This window comes from Sciurus vulgaris (assembly GCF_902686455.1).
Source record: "Sciurus vulgaris genome assembly, chromosome: 1".
NCBI classification, from domain to species: Eukaryota; Metazoa; Chordata; class Mammalia; order Rodentia; family Sciuridae; genus Sciurus; species Sciurus vulgaris.
This window is the reverse complement of record NC_136461.1, coordinates 79,427,404-79,445,262: the sequence shown is the minus strand read 5'-3', so window position 1 is coordinate 79,445,262 and position 17,859 is coordinate 79,427,404. Positions and strand designations below refer to the sequence as shown.

Sequence of the window (17,859 nt, the reverse complement as noted above, 5' to 3'; positions counted from 1 at the left end):
TACAATGCTTAAAATTTCTGGGTAACCCACGTTATAGTTTTGCTATCTAAAGAAGGTCATTGACAGAGTATTCACAAAGTGTCAACTTCTGCTGAGATTTTGACAACCCTTTGCTCAAATCCTGGCGTCTTCATGGAATGCATTGTGATTTGACTTATGCTTTTGTTTCAGAAAAAGTTCCAAGCATTAAGGAACAGAATCCAGTTCCTCCACGTAAGTCTTTGTGCAACTATTTCGAAATAGAGTCTCCTGGGCTTTTATAAGAATGAGCTGGTTAGTGAACACTTGCCAAACTTGGAGTTTTGATAAGGAAACTTCTGCTCTCATCCTCCCTTCCCCTTTCCTCTCTCTCTCTCTCTTTCTCTCTCTCTTTTTTTTTTTTCATACTCTTTCCCTTTCCTCTGTCCTCCTTTCATCATCTTCTTTCTTTTATCCTCTCTGCCTTTGCTATTTTAAAATGTTAATTTGTTGACCTGTTGACATGTGTGGCCTGAACAAGAAGGCTGTAACTTAGCTTTAGAGAGATAGGCTAATTATGTGCATGTGTATATCTGTTGTGATTTGAAAGCATTGATGTAGAACTGTGTGAGTACTTGGCTGTAAGTGTTGGTCAACAATGTTTACCTGCTCAGAGAAGTAGGGCTAAGGGAACCAGTTGCTACATGTTCAAGACAATCTCTAGTCCAAGGAGTAGGGTGGAGGGGACCAGAAAGAGCATGTAAGAAAATAATAGGGCATAGCACTAGTTACTACACAATGATGACCTGAAAATTATGTAGGCCAATTTCAACATTCTGTATGGTAGAAAACATTAACAAGAAATATTTCAGCAAGTTGCCCAAGATCATCATTGGCACTGAGGCAGGATTCCCAGCTGCCCACAGAGAGTTCTAGATGATGCAGCCTTGGAAGGAGAGTCTGTGTGTGAAGATTCCCACCAGGATTAGTCTCCATGGCTGACCCCATCACATATGTGTGACAGTCAGGAGAGTGCTTTATACAAAGCCATAAACTGTTCCCTAGTGGATTATTTAACAAGATTATGGAACAATATCATGACTCAGAAAGAGTGACCCATGTGAACATATTCTCTCATACTTACCTAGTCTGATTTTCATAAGTGACATCTGTGTCTTTGGAATTTGAAGATGTTTTCATTAAAAATTATGATCATGTTCCATCTTTGCTTCCATAGACATATAAAGGCAAGTTGTCTTTTAATATCTGTTCTAAGTAAGATTCAGTTAAATAGGTTGATGTCTTGGTTCATGGGAACCTCCATAGGGCTCTTCCCAGTTCTTGTCCTTGCTAGGGGACCCTCATGTTCATTTTGTGTAGGTAAAGTTATCCTCATTTTTCAGAATTTAAATGAACACACAAAGGGTCACATGCTAGAAGAGCAAGGCCCAGACTTGCTCTACCATGACATACTTTCCTGAGCCCTCTTGGTGCTGGAGCTGCTCAAGAGTCACGTTTAACCACTACTGAATCTTTTTTTTTGGGGGGGGCAGTGGGTGGGGAGTACCAGTAATTGAACTCAAGGGCACTCGACCACTGAGCTACATCCCCAGCCCTGTTTTGTATTTTATTTGGAGACAGGGTCTCACTGAGTTGTTTAGTGCCTTGCCATTGCTGAGGCTGGCTTTGAACTCGTGATCCTCCTGCCTCAGCCTCCTGAGCAGCTGGGATTACAGGTGTGTACCACCCTGCCGGACTACTACTGAATCTTTTACATTGCAGTGAGTTAAAAGTCAAAGAGATTTAATTTATATAGAGATCAGTTGCTTCTGACTAGAGTAGAAAGTAGAGATAGTATTAAGGGGAGCGATCTTATACCTTCAATTTATACTAAAAAACCAAGAAATCCTTGAAATTTTAATCTATCAAATCCCTCTCTCCTTTGGACACTGCTTTTAACTTTTTATAAGTGACTCAAAGAAGATAGTTTTCTTAAAAGAAAGGAAATATCCTATTTCTGTGGCCTGGAATTAATTTCAAATATAAAATTCTTTGCCAAATGGAGGAACAATTGGTTCTATTTATGTTTTGCTGACTGCGAAACTGACATCACTCCCCAGAGAGAAGTATTTATGTTCCCCTTGTAGAAAGATCAAGGTTGGAGATGTGTTAAAGAATAGGCTGCTTTAAATGACACGATACGTAGTTGTTAAGATTGAGAATTTAATATAAGGTGGGTGAAATGTTACAATCCACAGGCATAGTTTACTCTTGTTCTGTACTTTCTTCTCTTCCTCTCTTCCTTTTTTCTTTCATACTTTGAAATATTCATGAAAATACCACAAAGCATTCTAAGTGTGTAGTGTGTCTCACTGTTGGAGGTGTTCAATGAATAAGAAGCAATGAGTAAGATTTTGATGATGAATGTTCACCTTATTTTCCAAAGCATCCTTACCTGTGAATTTTTAAGACACTCTCCATCAAATAGTATGTCCTCAGGTTGAGACCATGAGACCAAAGACTTACTGTTTTACAAAATTTACAAATTTGGTTTTTTAAATTAGTTTGTTGTTCAGAATAAATTGCAAACTGAGAATATTTGGAAACTCCATAATTTCATTTTTCCTTTGACCAAGAATTGCAAGTAACAAAATATAGTGTATTTTATTGGAACCCTTATTGCATTCTCAAATTTTATTAGTTAGTGTGCAACCTTTATGATGGTGCTTGTAAAAAAATATAAAATTCAGTATATGATGTAGACTAACTTAAAAGGGTATGTGTATTGGTTTCCCTCTTTTGTAGAAATTTTCCATGGTCTGGACACCCTAACTGTGATGGGCATTGCGTTTGCAGCATTTGTGATCGGAGCACTCCTGACGGGGGCCTTGTGGTACATCTATTCCCACACAGGTTAGTGTGACTGTGGACTCTCGGTGCACAGCCCGTGCCTGCCACACAGTATACAGTCAATGTTTTGTTGGATGGATGAATGGATGAAATGATGAATGAAAGTGAGAGAAGGTTCATTCCCACTCTTGTCGTATTTATGGATTTGACATAAAAATTAAATTTTATAAAAATATAATTTATTGCTGGGTGTGGTGGCCCATACCTATAATCCAAGCAACTTGGGAGGCTGAGGTAGAAGGATTGTAAGTTTGAGGCCAACCTCAGCGACTTAGTGAGTACTTCAGTAACTTAGTAAGATCCTGTCTCAAAATTTTTAAAAAATGGCAGGGGTGGGGGTGCTGGGATTGCAACTCAGTGGTAAAGTATCCCTGAGTTAAATCCCCAGGACACACACACACACAAAATATATATACATATAATATATATTATACATATTATATATATTATATTATATATACATATTTTACATATTATATATATTTGGTACATATATTATAAGTAATATATAAATATATGTAATATATATTATATGTATATATATAAAATACATATATATAATATAAATTTGCTTTCACAGTTGTAGAAAAGGAATGCTTAAACTATTTCTGCTTCTGCTAGTTACAATCATGATGTTGGTGAAGATTAACATCTAATAAAGCTATTTTATCTTTAGAGTTTAAAGGAAGTTAATATAGACAAACTGGAAATATAAATAGTTACTCCAAAGATAAAGACTTCAGAATAGACATATAAATGTACAGGGAGTTAAAAAAGGACACCAAGGGTTTACTACCACATCTGCCAAGGTATTGACCACTGTTCACCAGAGTCCCTAATCAATGACTTAACCCAGAATTTCTCAACTTTTTTTTAACCCATGCTGTGTCTTCTTTGGTAAATATGAAATTCTCGTGTCTTTCTATAAAAAGTTAAAAATTCAAAATGTATTTTCATGCATCAAAAAGAAATAATGAAACAAAGCACTTTGTTTTCAAGTTATGCTTCCCAAACCCCTCAAATTCTGACGTTCCCCCTACCCAGTCCCAGGGATGAAAGCCATTGGCCTGAACTGGGAACCTCATGCCAGTACAGAATGCAAGCCTGCAAGGGGAGCTCTAGTCCAGTGGGGAAGGAGCCCTGGACTGCCCTCTTGCTTCTTTCCTAGTTTCCCTGCAAATATGGGAAGGAATGGCATGCATTTTGAGACATGCCTTGGGAGCTAGCTGGTCTTATTTGCTCTTGGTACTTGTTTACACTGTGAACCTGTGTCAACAGTACTAGATTGATCATTTCGAGGCAAGAGGCAGACTCTGTGTTTAGAACTTTATGCTCCATTGACCGCTGAATGCTCTGATCTTTTTGCCTCACCTTGGGCCATTCAATCAGCCCAGCTAAAAGGATGACCAATTTAAAGGGACACAAAGCACTACTGAAGGACATTTTGAGGCATTACGTTTTTGTCTTGATTGCTAGACAAAACCTCAAACTGTTCATTAAAAAACATGTCACAGACATTCTATTTCTTTAAAATTCCAAACTCTTTTTCATTCGAATTTTTGCTTCAAATACTACACCCTCTGACTAAGGGAGGAACAAACCCTTTTGTGCCTAGTATGGGAAATTCACCCAACCCAAAGCCAATCTCTTGGCAAGAGCAATAGTGGGGCTCCGAGTTCTCAAATTATTGGTCTTAATTAGCAACCTTTGAGTGAAGTATGTTTCATGTGAGAGAAGGAAAATAAGACTCTTAAGTATAATGATTCTGAGGATTATATAAACGTCAGTGAATCAGTTTAGGAATATTCATTCTCATCAATAGTTTATAAAAGGACCAGAAGGGACAACTTTTAGCAGAGTAGTATTTTAGAATAAATCATTTTTGTCACAGGAATACTGACACGTTCAGATCTCAAAGTTCTTTGTAACTTTTTCCAACCTCCTGCATGGCTTAGAGGTTCTGGGGCTGTTGGCAGCCTGTGTTGTCTCTTGGGAATGCACTTGAAAGTACTCCAAGAAGACTGTGTAGCCCTGAGGATTTTATACAGCCTAGTCACCCACAGATGCTTTCCATGTGCCTGCTTAATCACCAGCCAGTCCTGGTCATAGCTGACCCTCAAACCCTCACAGCTAAGTGTGGACCAGGAAGCCAGGTCCAGGCAGAATACAGGATGACCAAATGGCACCCGCTGTGGGAACACACCCCACTGAAAGCCCCTCAATGAGCCTAGATTCTTGTCCACAGCCAAGTGCGCAAACCTGGTAAAAAGCAAAGTGTGGTGGTGAGATAACCTGTGTTCCTGTTCCTTGAACTTGGAGGATCATTGTTACTAATGCCCTGTCCCTAAAACCAGGGGATTTAAAAGTATTTTTCATACAAAAATAGGTTTGTAAATAGATTGAAGAAAAACCAAAAATGCTTCCTGTGATGCTTTCCAGCAAAATTGTGCCAATTCTGAAGGCAAAGGGTATATAGACACTCTCATTCGGGCTTAAAATCTGTTGGCATCACTTACAATACAGCCTCAAGATCACTTTTTATTCAAAATTGTAGCCTCTGGTTCATTTTGCAGAGTGCTTATAAGAAATCCCAGGGTCACAGAAGCATGAAGAAGGCTTTATTTTTCTCTAGGATTAAGTCTCTCCCTACCAGTCCCTAGTTTAGTTTCCTATATGTTTATTATTAATTCATCTGCTGACTCTGTCAGTTATCTCAGTCCCCTCTTAATGCTTTTAGACATATCAGGTGTTGTACTGATTCATTTTCTTCAGTAAATCTTCTGAATTTTGAACGTGCTCATTGTCCTCTACCTCTGAGAATTGCTGTCATTCAGATTCTTGATTCCCTTTGTATGTGGCCTAATTTTTCTGTCTGAAAGAAATTCTGCAGTCAAATCCCTTGATTCAGGTATTATTTTCATACACTGTGCTGAGCACTAGTTGGGCCCTTCAGTGATGTCCTTCAGTAGTGATACTGAGATCTTCTTTAGAACTCCTTATTTTCCTCACCCCATTTTATATATTCTCTTATTCTGGAAACCATTTTATTTGAAAGTGAAACCTCTTTACTGTTCTTTGAATCTTCATTTCTCTTTTGTTTTCCATCTTTTGCTTTCTTTATTTTCTGGAAGATTTCCTCATCTTTATCTTTCAGTCATTATTGAGTTGTTAATACATCGACATTTTTTAATTCCAGTAATTTTTTCCCATGAATTTGTTTTCTTTTTAAAAGTCCATCTGAGAATATTAATTTAGAATTGTTTAAGAGTGGGGAAGTTCTGAGCTTGCAGGTGGGAGGTATTAATTGTGAACTTCCTTAGGGTGATCTGGCAGGGCTGTGTTATTGATGAACCCCTGATGTCACCTCCTGGTGATTCTCTCAGGGTCATTACTTTTTAGTTTAGGTTTTCCATAAAACAGGTTTTGTTTCCCACCCAGAAGGTGTAGGTTAGGAGACCTTTTAATGAGCACTGATTAAAATAAGCTGACATGGAGCTGGGCATGGTGGCCATGTAATCCCAGCAACTCTGGAGGCTGAGGCAGGAGGATTTCGAGTTTGAGGCCAGCTTCAGCAACTCAGCAAGACCCCTTTTCAAATAAAAAAATTCAAAAGGCTGGGGAGGTAGCTTAGTGATAAAGTGTCCCTGGATTAAATCTCCAGTACCAAAAAAACAAAACCAAAAACAAAACAAAACAAAAAACTGACATGGCAACAAATTATATTTGGCAGATAGACACTGGAAAGCAAATATTCAGACTTCCTGGGCAGGGCATGGTACCAGCCCTTTTCCTGAGCGTGGATAATTAAGTTGTGCTCTGGGAGGAGACAGACAGCGGTCTTGTTCACCGCTGCTGGAGGAGACAAGGCCACCTGATTTAGCTGCTGTCAGGCCAACCAATGCCCAGGAGAGCTAAAAGCTCTCACGTTCACCAGCTCTCCTCTCTGAGTGCAGCGTTCTTACCCTCAACTGTACCTGGTGCTGGTCATTTCTGGAACTCTTGGTTTCACCCTTTTCAAAGAGTAAACTTCCTGTCGTCCTCCTGGGTGAGGAAGTTGGGAGATTTAGAGAAATTTTACTGCTTCTTACACAGTTGCTCAGCTAGCCCCTCTGCCTACAGCCCTATATTCCCCCTTTCTTATTCCTGATGCCATATCCTGAGTTTCTGAGGGCTCTGTGACACAGCTTGCTTATTCCTCAGCCTTCCCACAGTTGGTTTAGGTTTTTGCTCTCTTGAGTCAGTTATTCTTCCATTTTCTCACCAGCCTCCAGTACTTTATTGCTGTTGTTTTCACTCCTGTTATCTTTGTTTTTGTGGAGTTATGCCTTTTGAAAACTCATTCACTGTCATTCTGGTGAAATTTATAGAGGGAATGCCAGTCTCTGTGTATACAGAACACAGTCTCTACAATTAATCTTGCCCTTGATTTTTAAAAATCATCTGCTTTAGGGGGGTTCTTGGGAAATTACTGTCTGCTTCAGCATCTCCTGTTTACATTGGGAAGGACAGGGCCAGAAAACCAAATGATGCAACTGCACAGAGTTACATGATTATAGCATTTAGGTCTGGAACCTGCTTTCTGGATTTGGAGTCTTCCTATTTCTGTTGTTACACATTCAAAGGACTTGAAATTATAATACTTTCATCTTCCTTTTGCTTATTAGAGAAAAAAATTATTGATTCACATTTTTTTAAATTTTAATAATGATGTATTTGATACTGCTTTCTTACGAGTTGATCAGCACACCACAGACTTCGAGGGTACTCCTAATAATGTGTAGCCAGGCTCTGTGCCCAGCTATGAAAAATGCCAGCAGAGTGGAAGGGGTTGGGGAAAGCAGGTGGACTCACATGCATTTTGATTATTCTTTTCACCTCTTTTTAGTATATGCTAAGTTTTGTTTGTTCACTCATTTATTCATCCTTTCACTCACTCAGTGAATCTTTTTTGAGCTCTCATTCAGTGTAAACACTGTGCGAGCCACTGGCAGCATACTAGTGAACAGTATGGAGCCTTGCTCTTATGGAGCTTACATATATTAGGAGCAAGACACTAATCAGACAGACTGACAATAAATAGCGGTTCAGGTAGACACCCAAATATGAGCACAGATGTCAACCATTAGGAAAACAACAACTTAGGGAATTTTGTCAGAAAGATGGAGAACTGGCAAGACCCGTCTCATCAGAATAGGAAGTAGTGTTGTTTTTAAGAATTAAGTTTCTTCTAAAACTATCATAGTAACTGAGTAGAGTTTGAGAAGGAGTAAGGATTTGAATGGTCAGAAGTTTTGTCTGGTGTTTTGCTTCTTCAGAAAGACACAGGGACAGAGACACCAGGAAAGCTTAAGGCTTTTAACCTAACCCTCTGTGTTTAACTGTTTTATAAAAAGAAGGATGGAGCATTCTGGTGAAAAGAGAGCAAATCCTGCCCTTTGTACAGTTACAGTGGGTTCCCGTCTGTCCAGCTGCACCTCCCCCATCCCTGGGGCATCCTCTTTTGACTCCCACCTCACCTTAGCCTAGCTTGCTGCTCCTTCTCATCATCAGAGTAAGGCTCAGGACCTCAGCAAAACCTTGAACCTCTAAAAACACGGGGACCTCCAAAGATGCCCTTAATTCAAAAGTCTTACTTGACTCTAGACTACGGGTTTGTGCTGACTTCTGCTTAGAGAACACATGGTGTGTCCACTGGAGGATTGTTGAATCCAAGCCTGAGGGATTGGGATGGGCACGCCTGATTCAAAACTTCCACATTTTCTTTTGCTCTGTGAACTGCAGTGTTCCTTCCACTCTTAGATATTTTTTTTTTTTCCCTGCTTATACTTCTGAGCAGGCTCAAGTATCTTACATTTTTTGTAGGACTTGGGAGTTCAAAAAGCTTTTCATATGCATTTCTTGTTTAAGCATCCATCCTTAAGAGCCCTGTGAAGTAGGGATCTTCTTCATGTATACTAAAGGGGAATATGGTTAATGTACCAGACTCAGGTAATAGGACTAGCAGTTAAACAACCTAGAACTTCAAGTTCATTTTTGATGCTAGCCACACCTAGGGGTTATAAAAATGGCCTTCCTCCTCCATTTTCTCTTTCTTTGCCCTCTCTCTCCCCCTTCTCTTATTCTTATTGTCAGTCTTTGAGTGCATTCTCTTAGTCAAGTTAAAGTAAGATACAGAAAACCAAAGTGCAGGTGCAAATAGGTTGACCATGTTGCCGGAATATAGGAAGGAAGTAAGCAGGACATTTTGAAAGACTTTAATTCCCACCTTGAAACATTATTCCTTTTCCCCAGAACTTATAACAACATCTAATCTACCCCTCCTGGATATTTTTGCCTGCAAAAGAAAGTTCTTTTAGCTTTGACAATGGGGAAACCATTTTTTGGAAATGATAAAAAGTGATTTAAGACCTCTAAACTGTAGGTAGCCTAGTTCACTCTCCTTATAGAAGTCAGCCTGAGAATTAGTTAGGCTATCCAGAAACGGACACTGATTGCTACAAAATTACAATCAACACATAAGCCTAGAGGAAACTATTGTTTTTTCTAGCATGGAGGAATATTAAATCTAAATCACCCTAGGCATATGGTTTTCAATCCTTTGCTTAACTCTCTCCCAAGAACCAGATTACATAAATTCCCCTTATAACCAACTAGTCCTCGTACCAGCAAATGCTATCTCACCTGTATCCCTCTCTGCCATTTAAACTCATTTCCTTATGTTCTGCCCTTCAGGGAAATAAAGAACAGCGCTCTGCTCCTCTTTGTAATCATCCGCATGGGCAATATTTGCACTCAATCTGCTTTGGGCTAAATAATCTACATTCCTCTCACCTTTCTTTTACCTCTTCCATTGTTGTTTCCCCATATAGTCTTTCCATGTTATCTACATCTTTCAGAGATTTTTTCTTCCCTAAGACCTGCATGGTGAAAGATTGAGAAATAAGAATACAGTTGTAAAGTAGGTTGTCAAGAGGTGGCCCAAAATCAGACCTGGACAACACTGGACTAAGCTAAAGAAATAAAACACATTCTCCCTTGAGAAATGTTTTTTTATGTTTCTTAAAACTTCTCTCACTGTCTAGGCTCATCCACAGGATGATAAGAGATGAGTGGATTCCTCCTTGGTGTTCTGTCCTTCAGCATACCCTCCTCCTCCAGAGTATTCCAGGCATCACATGACTCTTTCCCCTACTCACTCTCCCTCCTCTTCCAATCTCCTCTCTGGATATGATTTTAAATTTTAGGAACAACACTGAACACATTGTCTTTGATGGTCAAGTTTGAGAGTATGAGTAAGGAGCCTTCCTCAAACTTCTTACATGCATTGCTTAGCAACAAGGTCATCCCTCCTCATCTTCTCCAGAAGTAGCCTGATTGTATTTGACACCCAAGGGATATTTTAGAAAAAGTGGTATTCCAAAAAGCCAGTGTCACTGTGAGAGTGAGCAGAACAGCAAAAATCCCATCTCAGACAGAAATCCCAGACTGTCTGGGACAGAAATCCCAGACTAATCAGAATCCCAGAAGAACTCTGGTGGCACATTTAACATCCTTCCTCATGATGGAGTTTTCCACCTGACAATGAAAAATCTTTTTTTTCTTAATTTTTCCAAAAGGTAAAAAATTTTTAGAAATTTGGTTATTTTGAGAAATCTTGTGTTTTGCCTGTGAAAACAGCTGTAAGTGGAAGGGTTAGTCTGTCTATAGAAGTTTTTTTAAACGTTTCCAAGCAGATGCTCAGACAGATTCTCCTTGACATCATATTGGATCAAAGTTGACAGAACATTAGGTTAACGGGACTTGTCCTACTGGGTGAAAGATCCTGCAATCTCAAGTGTAGGAACTTCTGTGTTTTGTTGTTTTTGAGTTTTACTTGAGCAGTGTTTCCAAGGCCAAGAGTTTCTGAAACTCTGGAAGTTGAAAGATTTCTTTTTAATGGGCACTGATTAAAATAAACTGACATGGCAACAAATTATATTTGGCAAATAGACACCGGAAAGCAAATATTCGGACTTCCTGGGCAGGGCATGGTACTGGCACTTTTCCTGAAAGTGAATAATCAAGCACGTGTCATGTTCTGGAAGAGACGCACTTGTCCACTGTGGCCAGAGGAGGCAAGGCCATCCGGTTTTAACCGCTGTGAGGTTGAGCAAATGAAGCCTGGAGGGCCTGAACCCAAAGGGAGGGGGCTGGCTTTCCTCCTACTTTTCTGGTGTATACTTTATTTAATTGGGAAAGAGATTTTTTTTTAAATGTGGTTCATATATAGCCACATTATTCCTTCTAATTGATAACATGAGTACCCAGCTGGGAGTGGATCATGAACATGTAAGTTGTAAGGGAGCTGAATTCTATTTTTTTTTCTTTTCTCTTTCTTTCTTTCCTTCTTTCTTTCTTTCTTTCTTTCTTTCTTTCTTTCTTTCTTTCTTTTTTCTTTCTTTTTTTCTTTCTCTCTCTCTCTCTCTCTCTCTCTCTCTCTCTCTCTCTCTCTCTCTCTCTCTCTTTTCTTGGTAGCAGGGATTGAATCCAGGGGTGCTTAACCATCTGAGCTATATCCCCAACCCTTTTTTAATATTTTATTGAGAGGCAGGGTCTCACTAAGTTGCTGAGGGCCCCGCTAATTTGCTGAGGCTGGTTTGGAACTCTCAATCCTCCTGCCTCAGGCTCCCAAACTGCTAAGATTATAGGTACCTTGTGCCACCATACCTAGCAAGGGAGCTGAATTCTTAAAGTATATCAAGAGTTATGTAAGTCTCTGGAGTTTGTAAATGTATGCACTGTGTACATCAGAATAATTAAGGGCTCTGGTTGTAACTCAGTGGTGGAGCACTAGATTAGCATGCAGAAAACCTTGGATTCAATCCCTAGCACTATGTGAGAGAGAGAGAGAGAGAGAGAGAGAGAGAGAGAGAGAGAGAGATTTGATCCCCTTCTAGAAATAAGCATCCTCTCTGGGGAAAGTAAATTTTTGGCAGAAAATTACTGCAATTGAGGCAAATTCACCCCCCCCCCCTTGATTATGTCTACTTATGAAGGGTAAGGGGCAATGTTGGGGAAGGTCTAAAATATAGATTTCAAAAAAAGAAGGGTAAAAATGCAGTTTCCCTGTTTTTTGGGGAATATTAACCCCCATCTCCCTCCCTCACCAATCCCAGAAGAAAAGATAATCAGAGGAAACAGGGCCAGCCGTACAACAAGCACATAAATACTCTAAGGTTGATGCAAAAGCATGTGGAGCTTTGGTTCATAAAATGGTGACAGGGAAAGCTGTAACCAGACCCAGGGGCACGAGCCGGTTCTACGTTTTGCAGAGCTGCTCTTTTGGCAGATGCTTCTGAGGGGCCCCAGAAAGGGAATGGAAGTAGCGGGCTCAAGTTCCTATACTTGGATGGCAGAGTATTTGCTCGTGTGTTTTGTTTTAATGAAGCAGAAGGGAGGGTTGCTTATCTCCAGCTGATAGATGTGTATTTCAGCATGACAGGAAAGAGGAGGCTCATTCCTAAACAAACCTGGCCCTCTGGGACTTCCCACGTTGGAGGGGGGAGAATGCTTACAAGAAGTTTATGGAGTTTGTGCTCTGACTTTTCAAAGAAAATGCAGTGTGTTTCTTTGGAGAGCCCTGATCACTTTTCCCCACCTAGAGCCATTTTTTGAGGGTTGCACTGAGGCCAGTTTTGCTGAGGAGAAGACTAAGACTAGGGCCTTTTGCACTGTTAAATGCAAACCATGTGTGTGACCCGAGGTTTCCTCCCTCTCCACAGCCCTGCACATTTGGCACGAAGAATGGGTTTAGCTGAAATGCAGTGGAGTGTGTAATGAAAAGTGGGATGCTTAATGTGTTAGGAGATACTCACGTTGCACTCAACAGTGAACCTCAATGTGGAAGGCGGGTGTTTGCTGGCAACCCCTGCAGTCTCCATGTGCAAACAGCTAAACCCCTTCCCCCAAAAGTTTTTACCGTAACAGCCTCCCTCCCCTTCCCACTTCCTAGGGAGGTCGTATGCTTAGTACACAATGCTCTCTCTGCTTTTGCTGGGGCACAATCTAGACTTCACCAGCCCAGTTTTAAACAAGGACTTTCAGAAAAAAGGCCTCCAGGAGTTGAGGTGTAACCCAGTAGTAGACCATGTGGTTTTGCATGTATAGGCCCCTGGGTTCAATCCCTAGCACCAAAAAAGAAAAAGGCCCCCAAATTGCCGAAGTTTTCTTATTGAATTTAAAGGTCTCACCCTCTCAAGTATAATATCTTTAGAGAAACAGCATATCCTGAGTACAGGTGCTGGTTAGTTGTCCTACACAGTCCAGATGTGTGTGATATTTTGCAAGGATGTAGGCTCTGAAATCCAGGACATTTGTCATCCACTGTCAGAGGTCTTAGCCACTAAAATTGCCTGTTAGCCAGCTGGAAAACCCTCCTCTTTTCCTCGTGCATGAGACTTCTAAAACAAAGCAACAAGCAGAAAAGCCTTATGAGATAAGGTCTTCCAGCCATCCAGTACCTGGGCTAGTTGCTTCTGCCTGTGGTTGAGAAAAATAATAGATAAACAGGAAAGCAGGGGGAAGGCTCTTTTCCACATATATAATAAGCATGTTTCCTTGCTTTTTTTCTTTACTAACTGCAGGGGAGACAGCAGGAAGACAGCAAGTTCCCACCTCCCCACCAGCCTCTGAAAACAGCAGTGCAGCCCACAGCATTGGTAGCACTCAGAGCACACCCTGCTCCAGCAGCAGCACAGCCTAGCCAGACCCAGCTGGGCCCGCGACAGCTGACAGAGCCTGATGCTGATGCTGTGCGTCCAGACTTGGAAGGCTTGAATTTGGTTCCATTGTAAAGGGAGAGTGAATTTCAGTGTAACAGTCACCTGTTGTATTCACCCTCACCATGGCCAATGTAAGCGTGACCCCTGGACTTCTATGACACACTAGATATCATGTGCAAAAGCTAAGATGGTGGCCTTCTCCACCAGCCCCTCACAGGCTGGGGGGTTTTCAATGTGAAACACATGCCAGTTTTTTTTAAATGCTGCTGTGTCCAGGTGAGAACATCCATGGTTTGGAACCCTGAGTTTTTACCCAGACTCAAGGAGACAGTAAAAGGATAATAGCTAGACAGCAGAATCAATGAGGAGATGTGGCCAAAGATTCTTTCCTATCTGAACTAAGACATAAAACAAAAGGAATGCTTTAAGGCTTTCTGGGCGCTCCTCCTTGTCTAATCTGCATCTTTGTTTGGATGCACACTTCTGACCTGCCATGCCCTGTGGGGTCCGATGTAAGGTTAGCCGGGTGCTGCCCTTGGGGACTGCATCCTGCCACATGTTAACGCAACATTCCTTTCTTGTACCCTGGGCCAAAACCAAACCTTGTTGGCTTTCTGTATATCCCCACACTTACACACCCCAACTACAAAAATGTCTTAATGCAAATTTTATATTTCTTATAGGCATACAGAAAGTGAAAATGGCCACAATCTGGAATGATAGATTTGTGTCCATCTCTGACATTTTTTTTTTCTGATAAATTAATGTCTAAATTGGGGCAATAGTTGGTTGTAAAGTTGAAGAAAAATTTGCAAGGTGATATATGTGTATTCATATGTAAGTACAAGTATGTAATATGTCATCTGGCACAGTAATTTTCTCAGTTAAAGAAGAGAAAAATTCATTCCCCTTTTGAAAATGTCCTATGCTTCCAGAGTTGGAACTTACTCTTAAGCAATATTTGGTAAAATGAGCATTTCTACTCAAAACACATCAACTTTTCTAATAAGCCCTTTTGTAAAAACCAAGCTCTTATGAGACACAAATGCCTGGCAGATCCTGTTGGAGTCCTGTAGGTTATATGAATAGTGTCACCAATTCTGCCAAGGCAGAACTGAGATAGGGAGAAGGGCATGCATTTGGATTGCTTTAGTTCTCTTGCCTTAAATATATCCCAAACTCCCAAAGAATTTGAAGTGAATGTCATTAAATGGAATAATATGATGCCACTTTGCAGCTATATAGAGCTCAGTGATACCTTTATGCTAAAAAGAATGCCAGAAGAGGATTTTCATGCCAAATCATTTACTTCTGAAGATAACTTCAATGTAAATTAAATAGTCTTCCTTTTTCAGAATTCCCACAGTTGACTTAGGATTCCATAAGTAGAACAAGTTAGATCCACCCCCAAATATTCATAAGCAAATCTTATTTCCCTTAAAATAAAGCAGTTGTGCCTGGTCCTCTGCAAATGGAATAAATAATGCTGATGAAACTCAAATCTTTAGGGAGTGTCTTCATGCATTCAAGTAAGAGGAAATGGAAATCACTCTTATCCAGGCATTGAGTACTAGTGATTGATTGGATAGGTGTAGACATTCAATCTAGATCATTTTAACCAAAGCAGATCAATTTAGCACTGAAATTTCCAGGCTACCTACATTGATAAATTGAACCTTTTTCAGAGTTCCATGTATGCATGAAGACAACATGACACTAGAGAAATGTTTCCCTTTAGTTTGTTCTTTTTAACATAAGGGTATCAGAGTGGAGGACCTGGGTTATGCTACCTGTGTTTGAAAATAATGCGCTTTGCCTAACCTTCAGCAGAATGTATTGTTTTAGCATATTCTATGTATAAAAAATTTAAAGATGTCTTCAAAGAAGACTAGAGTCTTTAAGTCACTTATAGCTATATTTTACTACAAAAAAGTGTATAAAGATATATTTAAATGTTTTAGATAAATTTAAGTTACTCCATATGAAAGTTTAATTTCAGTTACTGTGAATTCTTTTGATCAGTTCTTTGCTTTTTAAAGAAACTCTTTCCATCTTACTAAAAACAAAATTAGCTATGAAGAGGTATTAAAAAATTCATTTTTTAGATGGACAGAGTTAAAAACTTCTGTAATATATTTAAATGTATATTTTTGAGAGAGATGCTACATTGCCAATGATTTTATGAATAATCTTAAATTAATTTACAAATTTATAGATGTACACCAAAAGATTTTTAAAAGAGAGTGAGAGAGAAAAGAAGAAAAAAAAATCACCTTTTATTTGTTTGGAGCTCATTGTCAGAAGTATTATTTAAAGATCAAGAAATCCCATGCTAATGAAACCTGATCCCATTTTGGGGAGTGAATGTCCTTAGGTATTTCTGAAATGTTTCTAAAAAATGAACATTAAAAAATAGTGTGTTTTCTCCCCACTTCTTGTTATAGCAGTTCTGATTGCTTCACTTTCACAGTTTTCATACAAAGTACAAGTTCTACTTTTATAACATGTTCTGCAAGTTTCTTTAAACCTGTTTTTATATTCCAGTTGAACTCAATTCTATCTGCCAAATCACGTGTTATTTCTGCAGGCTATGCCCATAATTTGCAAAGGCCATTTTGTTTTGTTTGTTGAAGCTGAAGCTATGATTGAAATGCTCTGAACCCAAGGCAGATGTCTATGTAACATCCTATAGCTTCTCACCATGCGATGTTCACCAACTGTTACTCTGTATTTTGAAGTCAGAGATCACTCTGTCTAAGCTGTTTCTATAGCATTTTCTAAACACAAAATGGTCTTTCCCTTGTCTGGTAATAAGATTGTAAATCTGTTTCCTGTGTGTGTTCTCAGCGGGCATGACTGAGTGTGTGTGGGGCGCGCACATGCGTGCCAGTCCTTTTGTACTGTAACTACCTCATGGTTTGAATGATGACTGTACTGCTGGTTGTGTTAACAGAGCACATTTTGTTGGGTGAGTCCTGTATGCGATTTTTTTCCTGTTTGTTTTATCTGGGGGTTGTTCATGAAACTGACAGATGTTTTTCTAAAATGGACTATTATCAGTTTCCAAATACAATACTTCTCTCTTCTGGTTTTTCCTGAATGAGCCTGATTTTATTGCTGTTTTTCGTCAATTATTAGGGTAAAAAGAGTACCCTGAAAATCCCTGTGGCCAGTTTGAACACCCCTGTCATTGTCTTTTTTCTGTCAGTGTGTCAGCAATTTTGTGAACATGCTTAGATGTATAGTTTTGATAACCACAGTTTTAAGTCCTTTATCTGTGCATAATAAAAAGATATATATCAATTATTAACACGTGTCTTGTTTGGTCATCAAGAAATTCCACCCTCAGACTGATGGTACAGCTTCCTCACTGTAACTTTCTCTTACCTATGTGGCCTGCTACGTTGATGGGGAAGATGGCAGAAAAAGGCAAAGAGGCCTAGGAGAGGGGAGGGGACAGAGCAGAGCACTCCAGGCCTTCTGTCAATTGCCTGAGTTAAGGAAAGAGAAATAACAGGTATTTGGGCTCTTCCATCTTTGTCCCCTCTGAACACCCCAATGCTGTTCTACCATTCTGGTCTCAATATGGTGCCACCCTCTTCTAGTTGCCCTAGACAGAAATCTAGGAATCTAACTGGAGCCTCTTCATCTTCCCAATCCCCAGATTCCTAGTTAAGTGTTACTCTTCCTCTAGAATACCTTTCTCCAAGCCATTGCCTTACTCCCATTCTGCTTTTACCAACTGCCCAAGAGTCATTATCTCCTGAGCTGAATCTGCCACAACAGCCTCCAAACTAGTGGGCCAGCTCTCCCTCTTGCTTCACTCCAGTTCTTTCTCCACCACACAGCAAAACCAATCCTGAAAACACTCAAATCATGTTACTTCCCAGCTTGGACCCTTTAAGTAATTCCCCTGTTTGCCTTAAGGATAAAGTTCAAACTCCTAAGCATGGTTCAAATGAAAATCATCTGCCTACCTTCCAGCTGCCTCTCTCATCTCTTTGGTGTTCAATTCTGTTTGGCATGCTCCCACCAGACAAATTTATACTATGAAAACAGTTTTCTTTCACTATCGAAGATTAAATGATAACATTGAATGTATTTTTACACACTAAACTGCCATGTCCTGATCTTCTCCACCCCTTTTCAGAGTTAGTGTCTTAGATGGTTTGGAAGGAAGGCCAGCAGCCCATCCCTCATACCCTGCACAGCTCAGTGCCTGCAGAGTGGG

The 17,859-nt window shown here is 39.9% G+C and overlaps 1 protein-coding gene across 3 annotated transcripts in view; it reads left to right on the top strand.

Moving 5' to 3' along the window:
* TGFBR3 (transforming growth factor beta receptor 3) overlaps nucleotides 1-16,938 on the top strand; it is a 189,843-nt gene extending 172,905 nt beyond the window's left edge. For all 3 annotated transcript variants that reach the window (XM_079147484.1, XM_079147483.1, XM_079147482.1), the window contains 3 exons: nucleotides 172-213; nucleotides 2,764-2,871; nucleotides 13,491-16,938. In XM_079147484.1, the coding sequence (XP_079003610.1) occupies nucleotides 172-213; nucleotides 2,764-2,871; nucleotides 13,491-13,609 (269 nt within the window). In that variant the 3' untranslated portion in view covers nucleotides 13,610-16,938. The remainder of the gene's footprint in view (nucleotides 1-171; nucleotides 214-2,763; nucleotides 2,872-13,490) is intronic.
* Nucleotides 16,939-17,859: the final 921 nt, after the last annotated feature.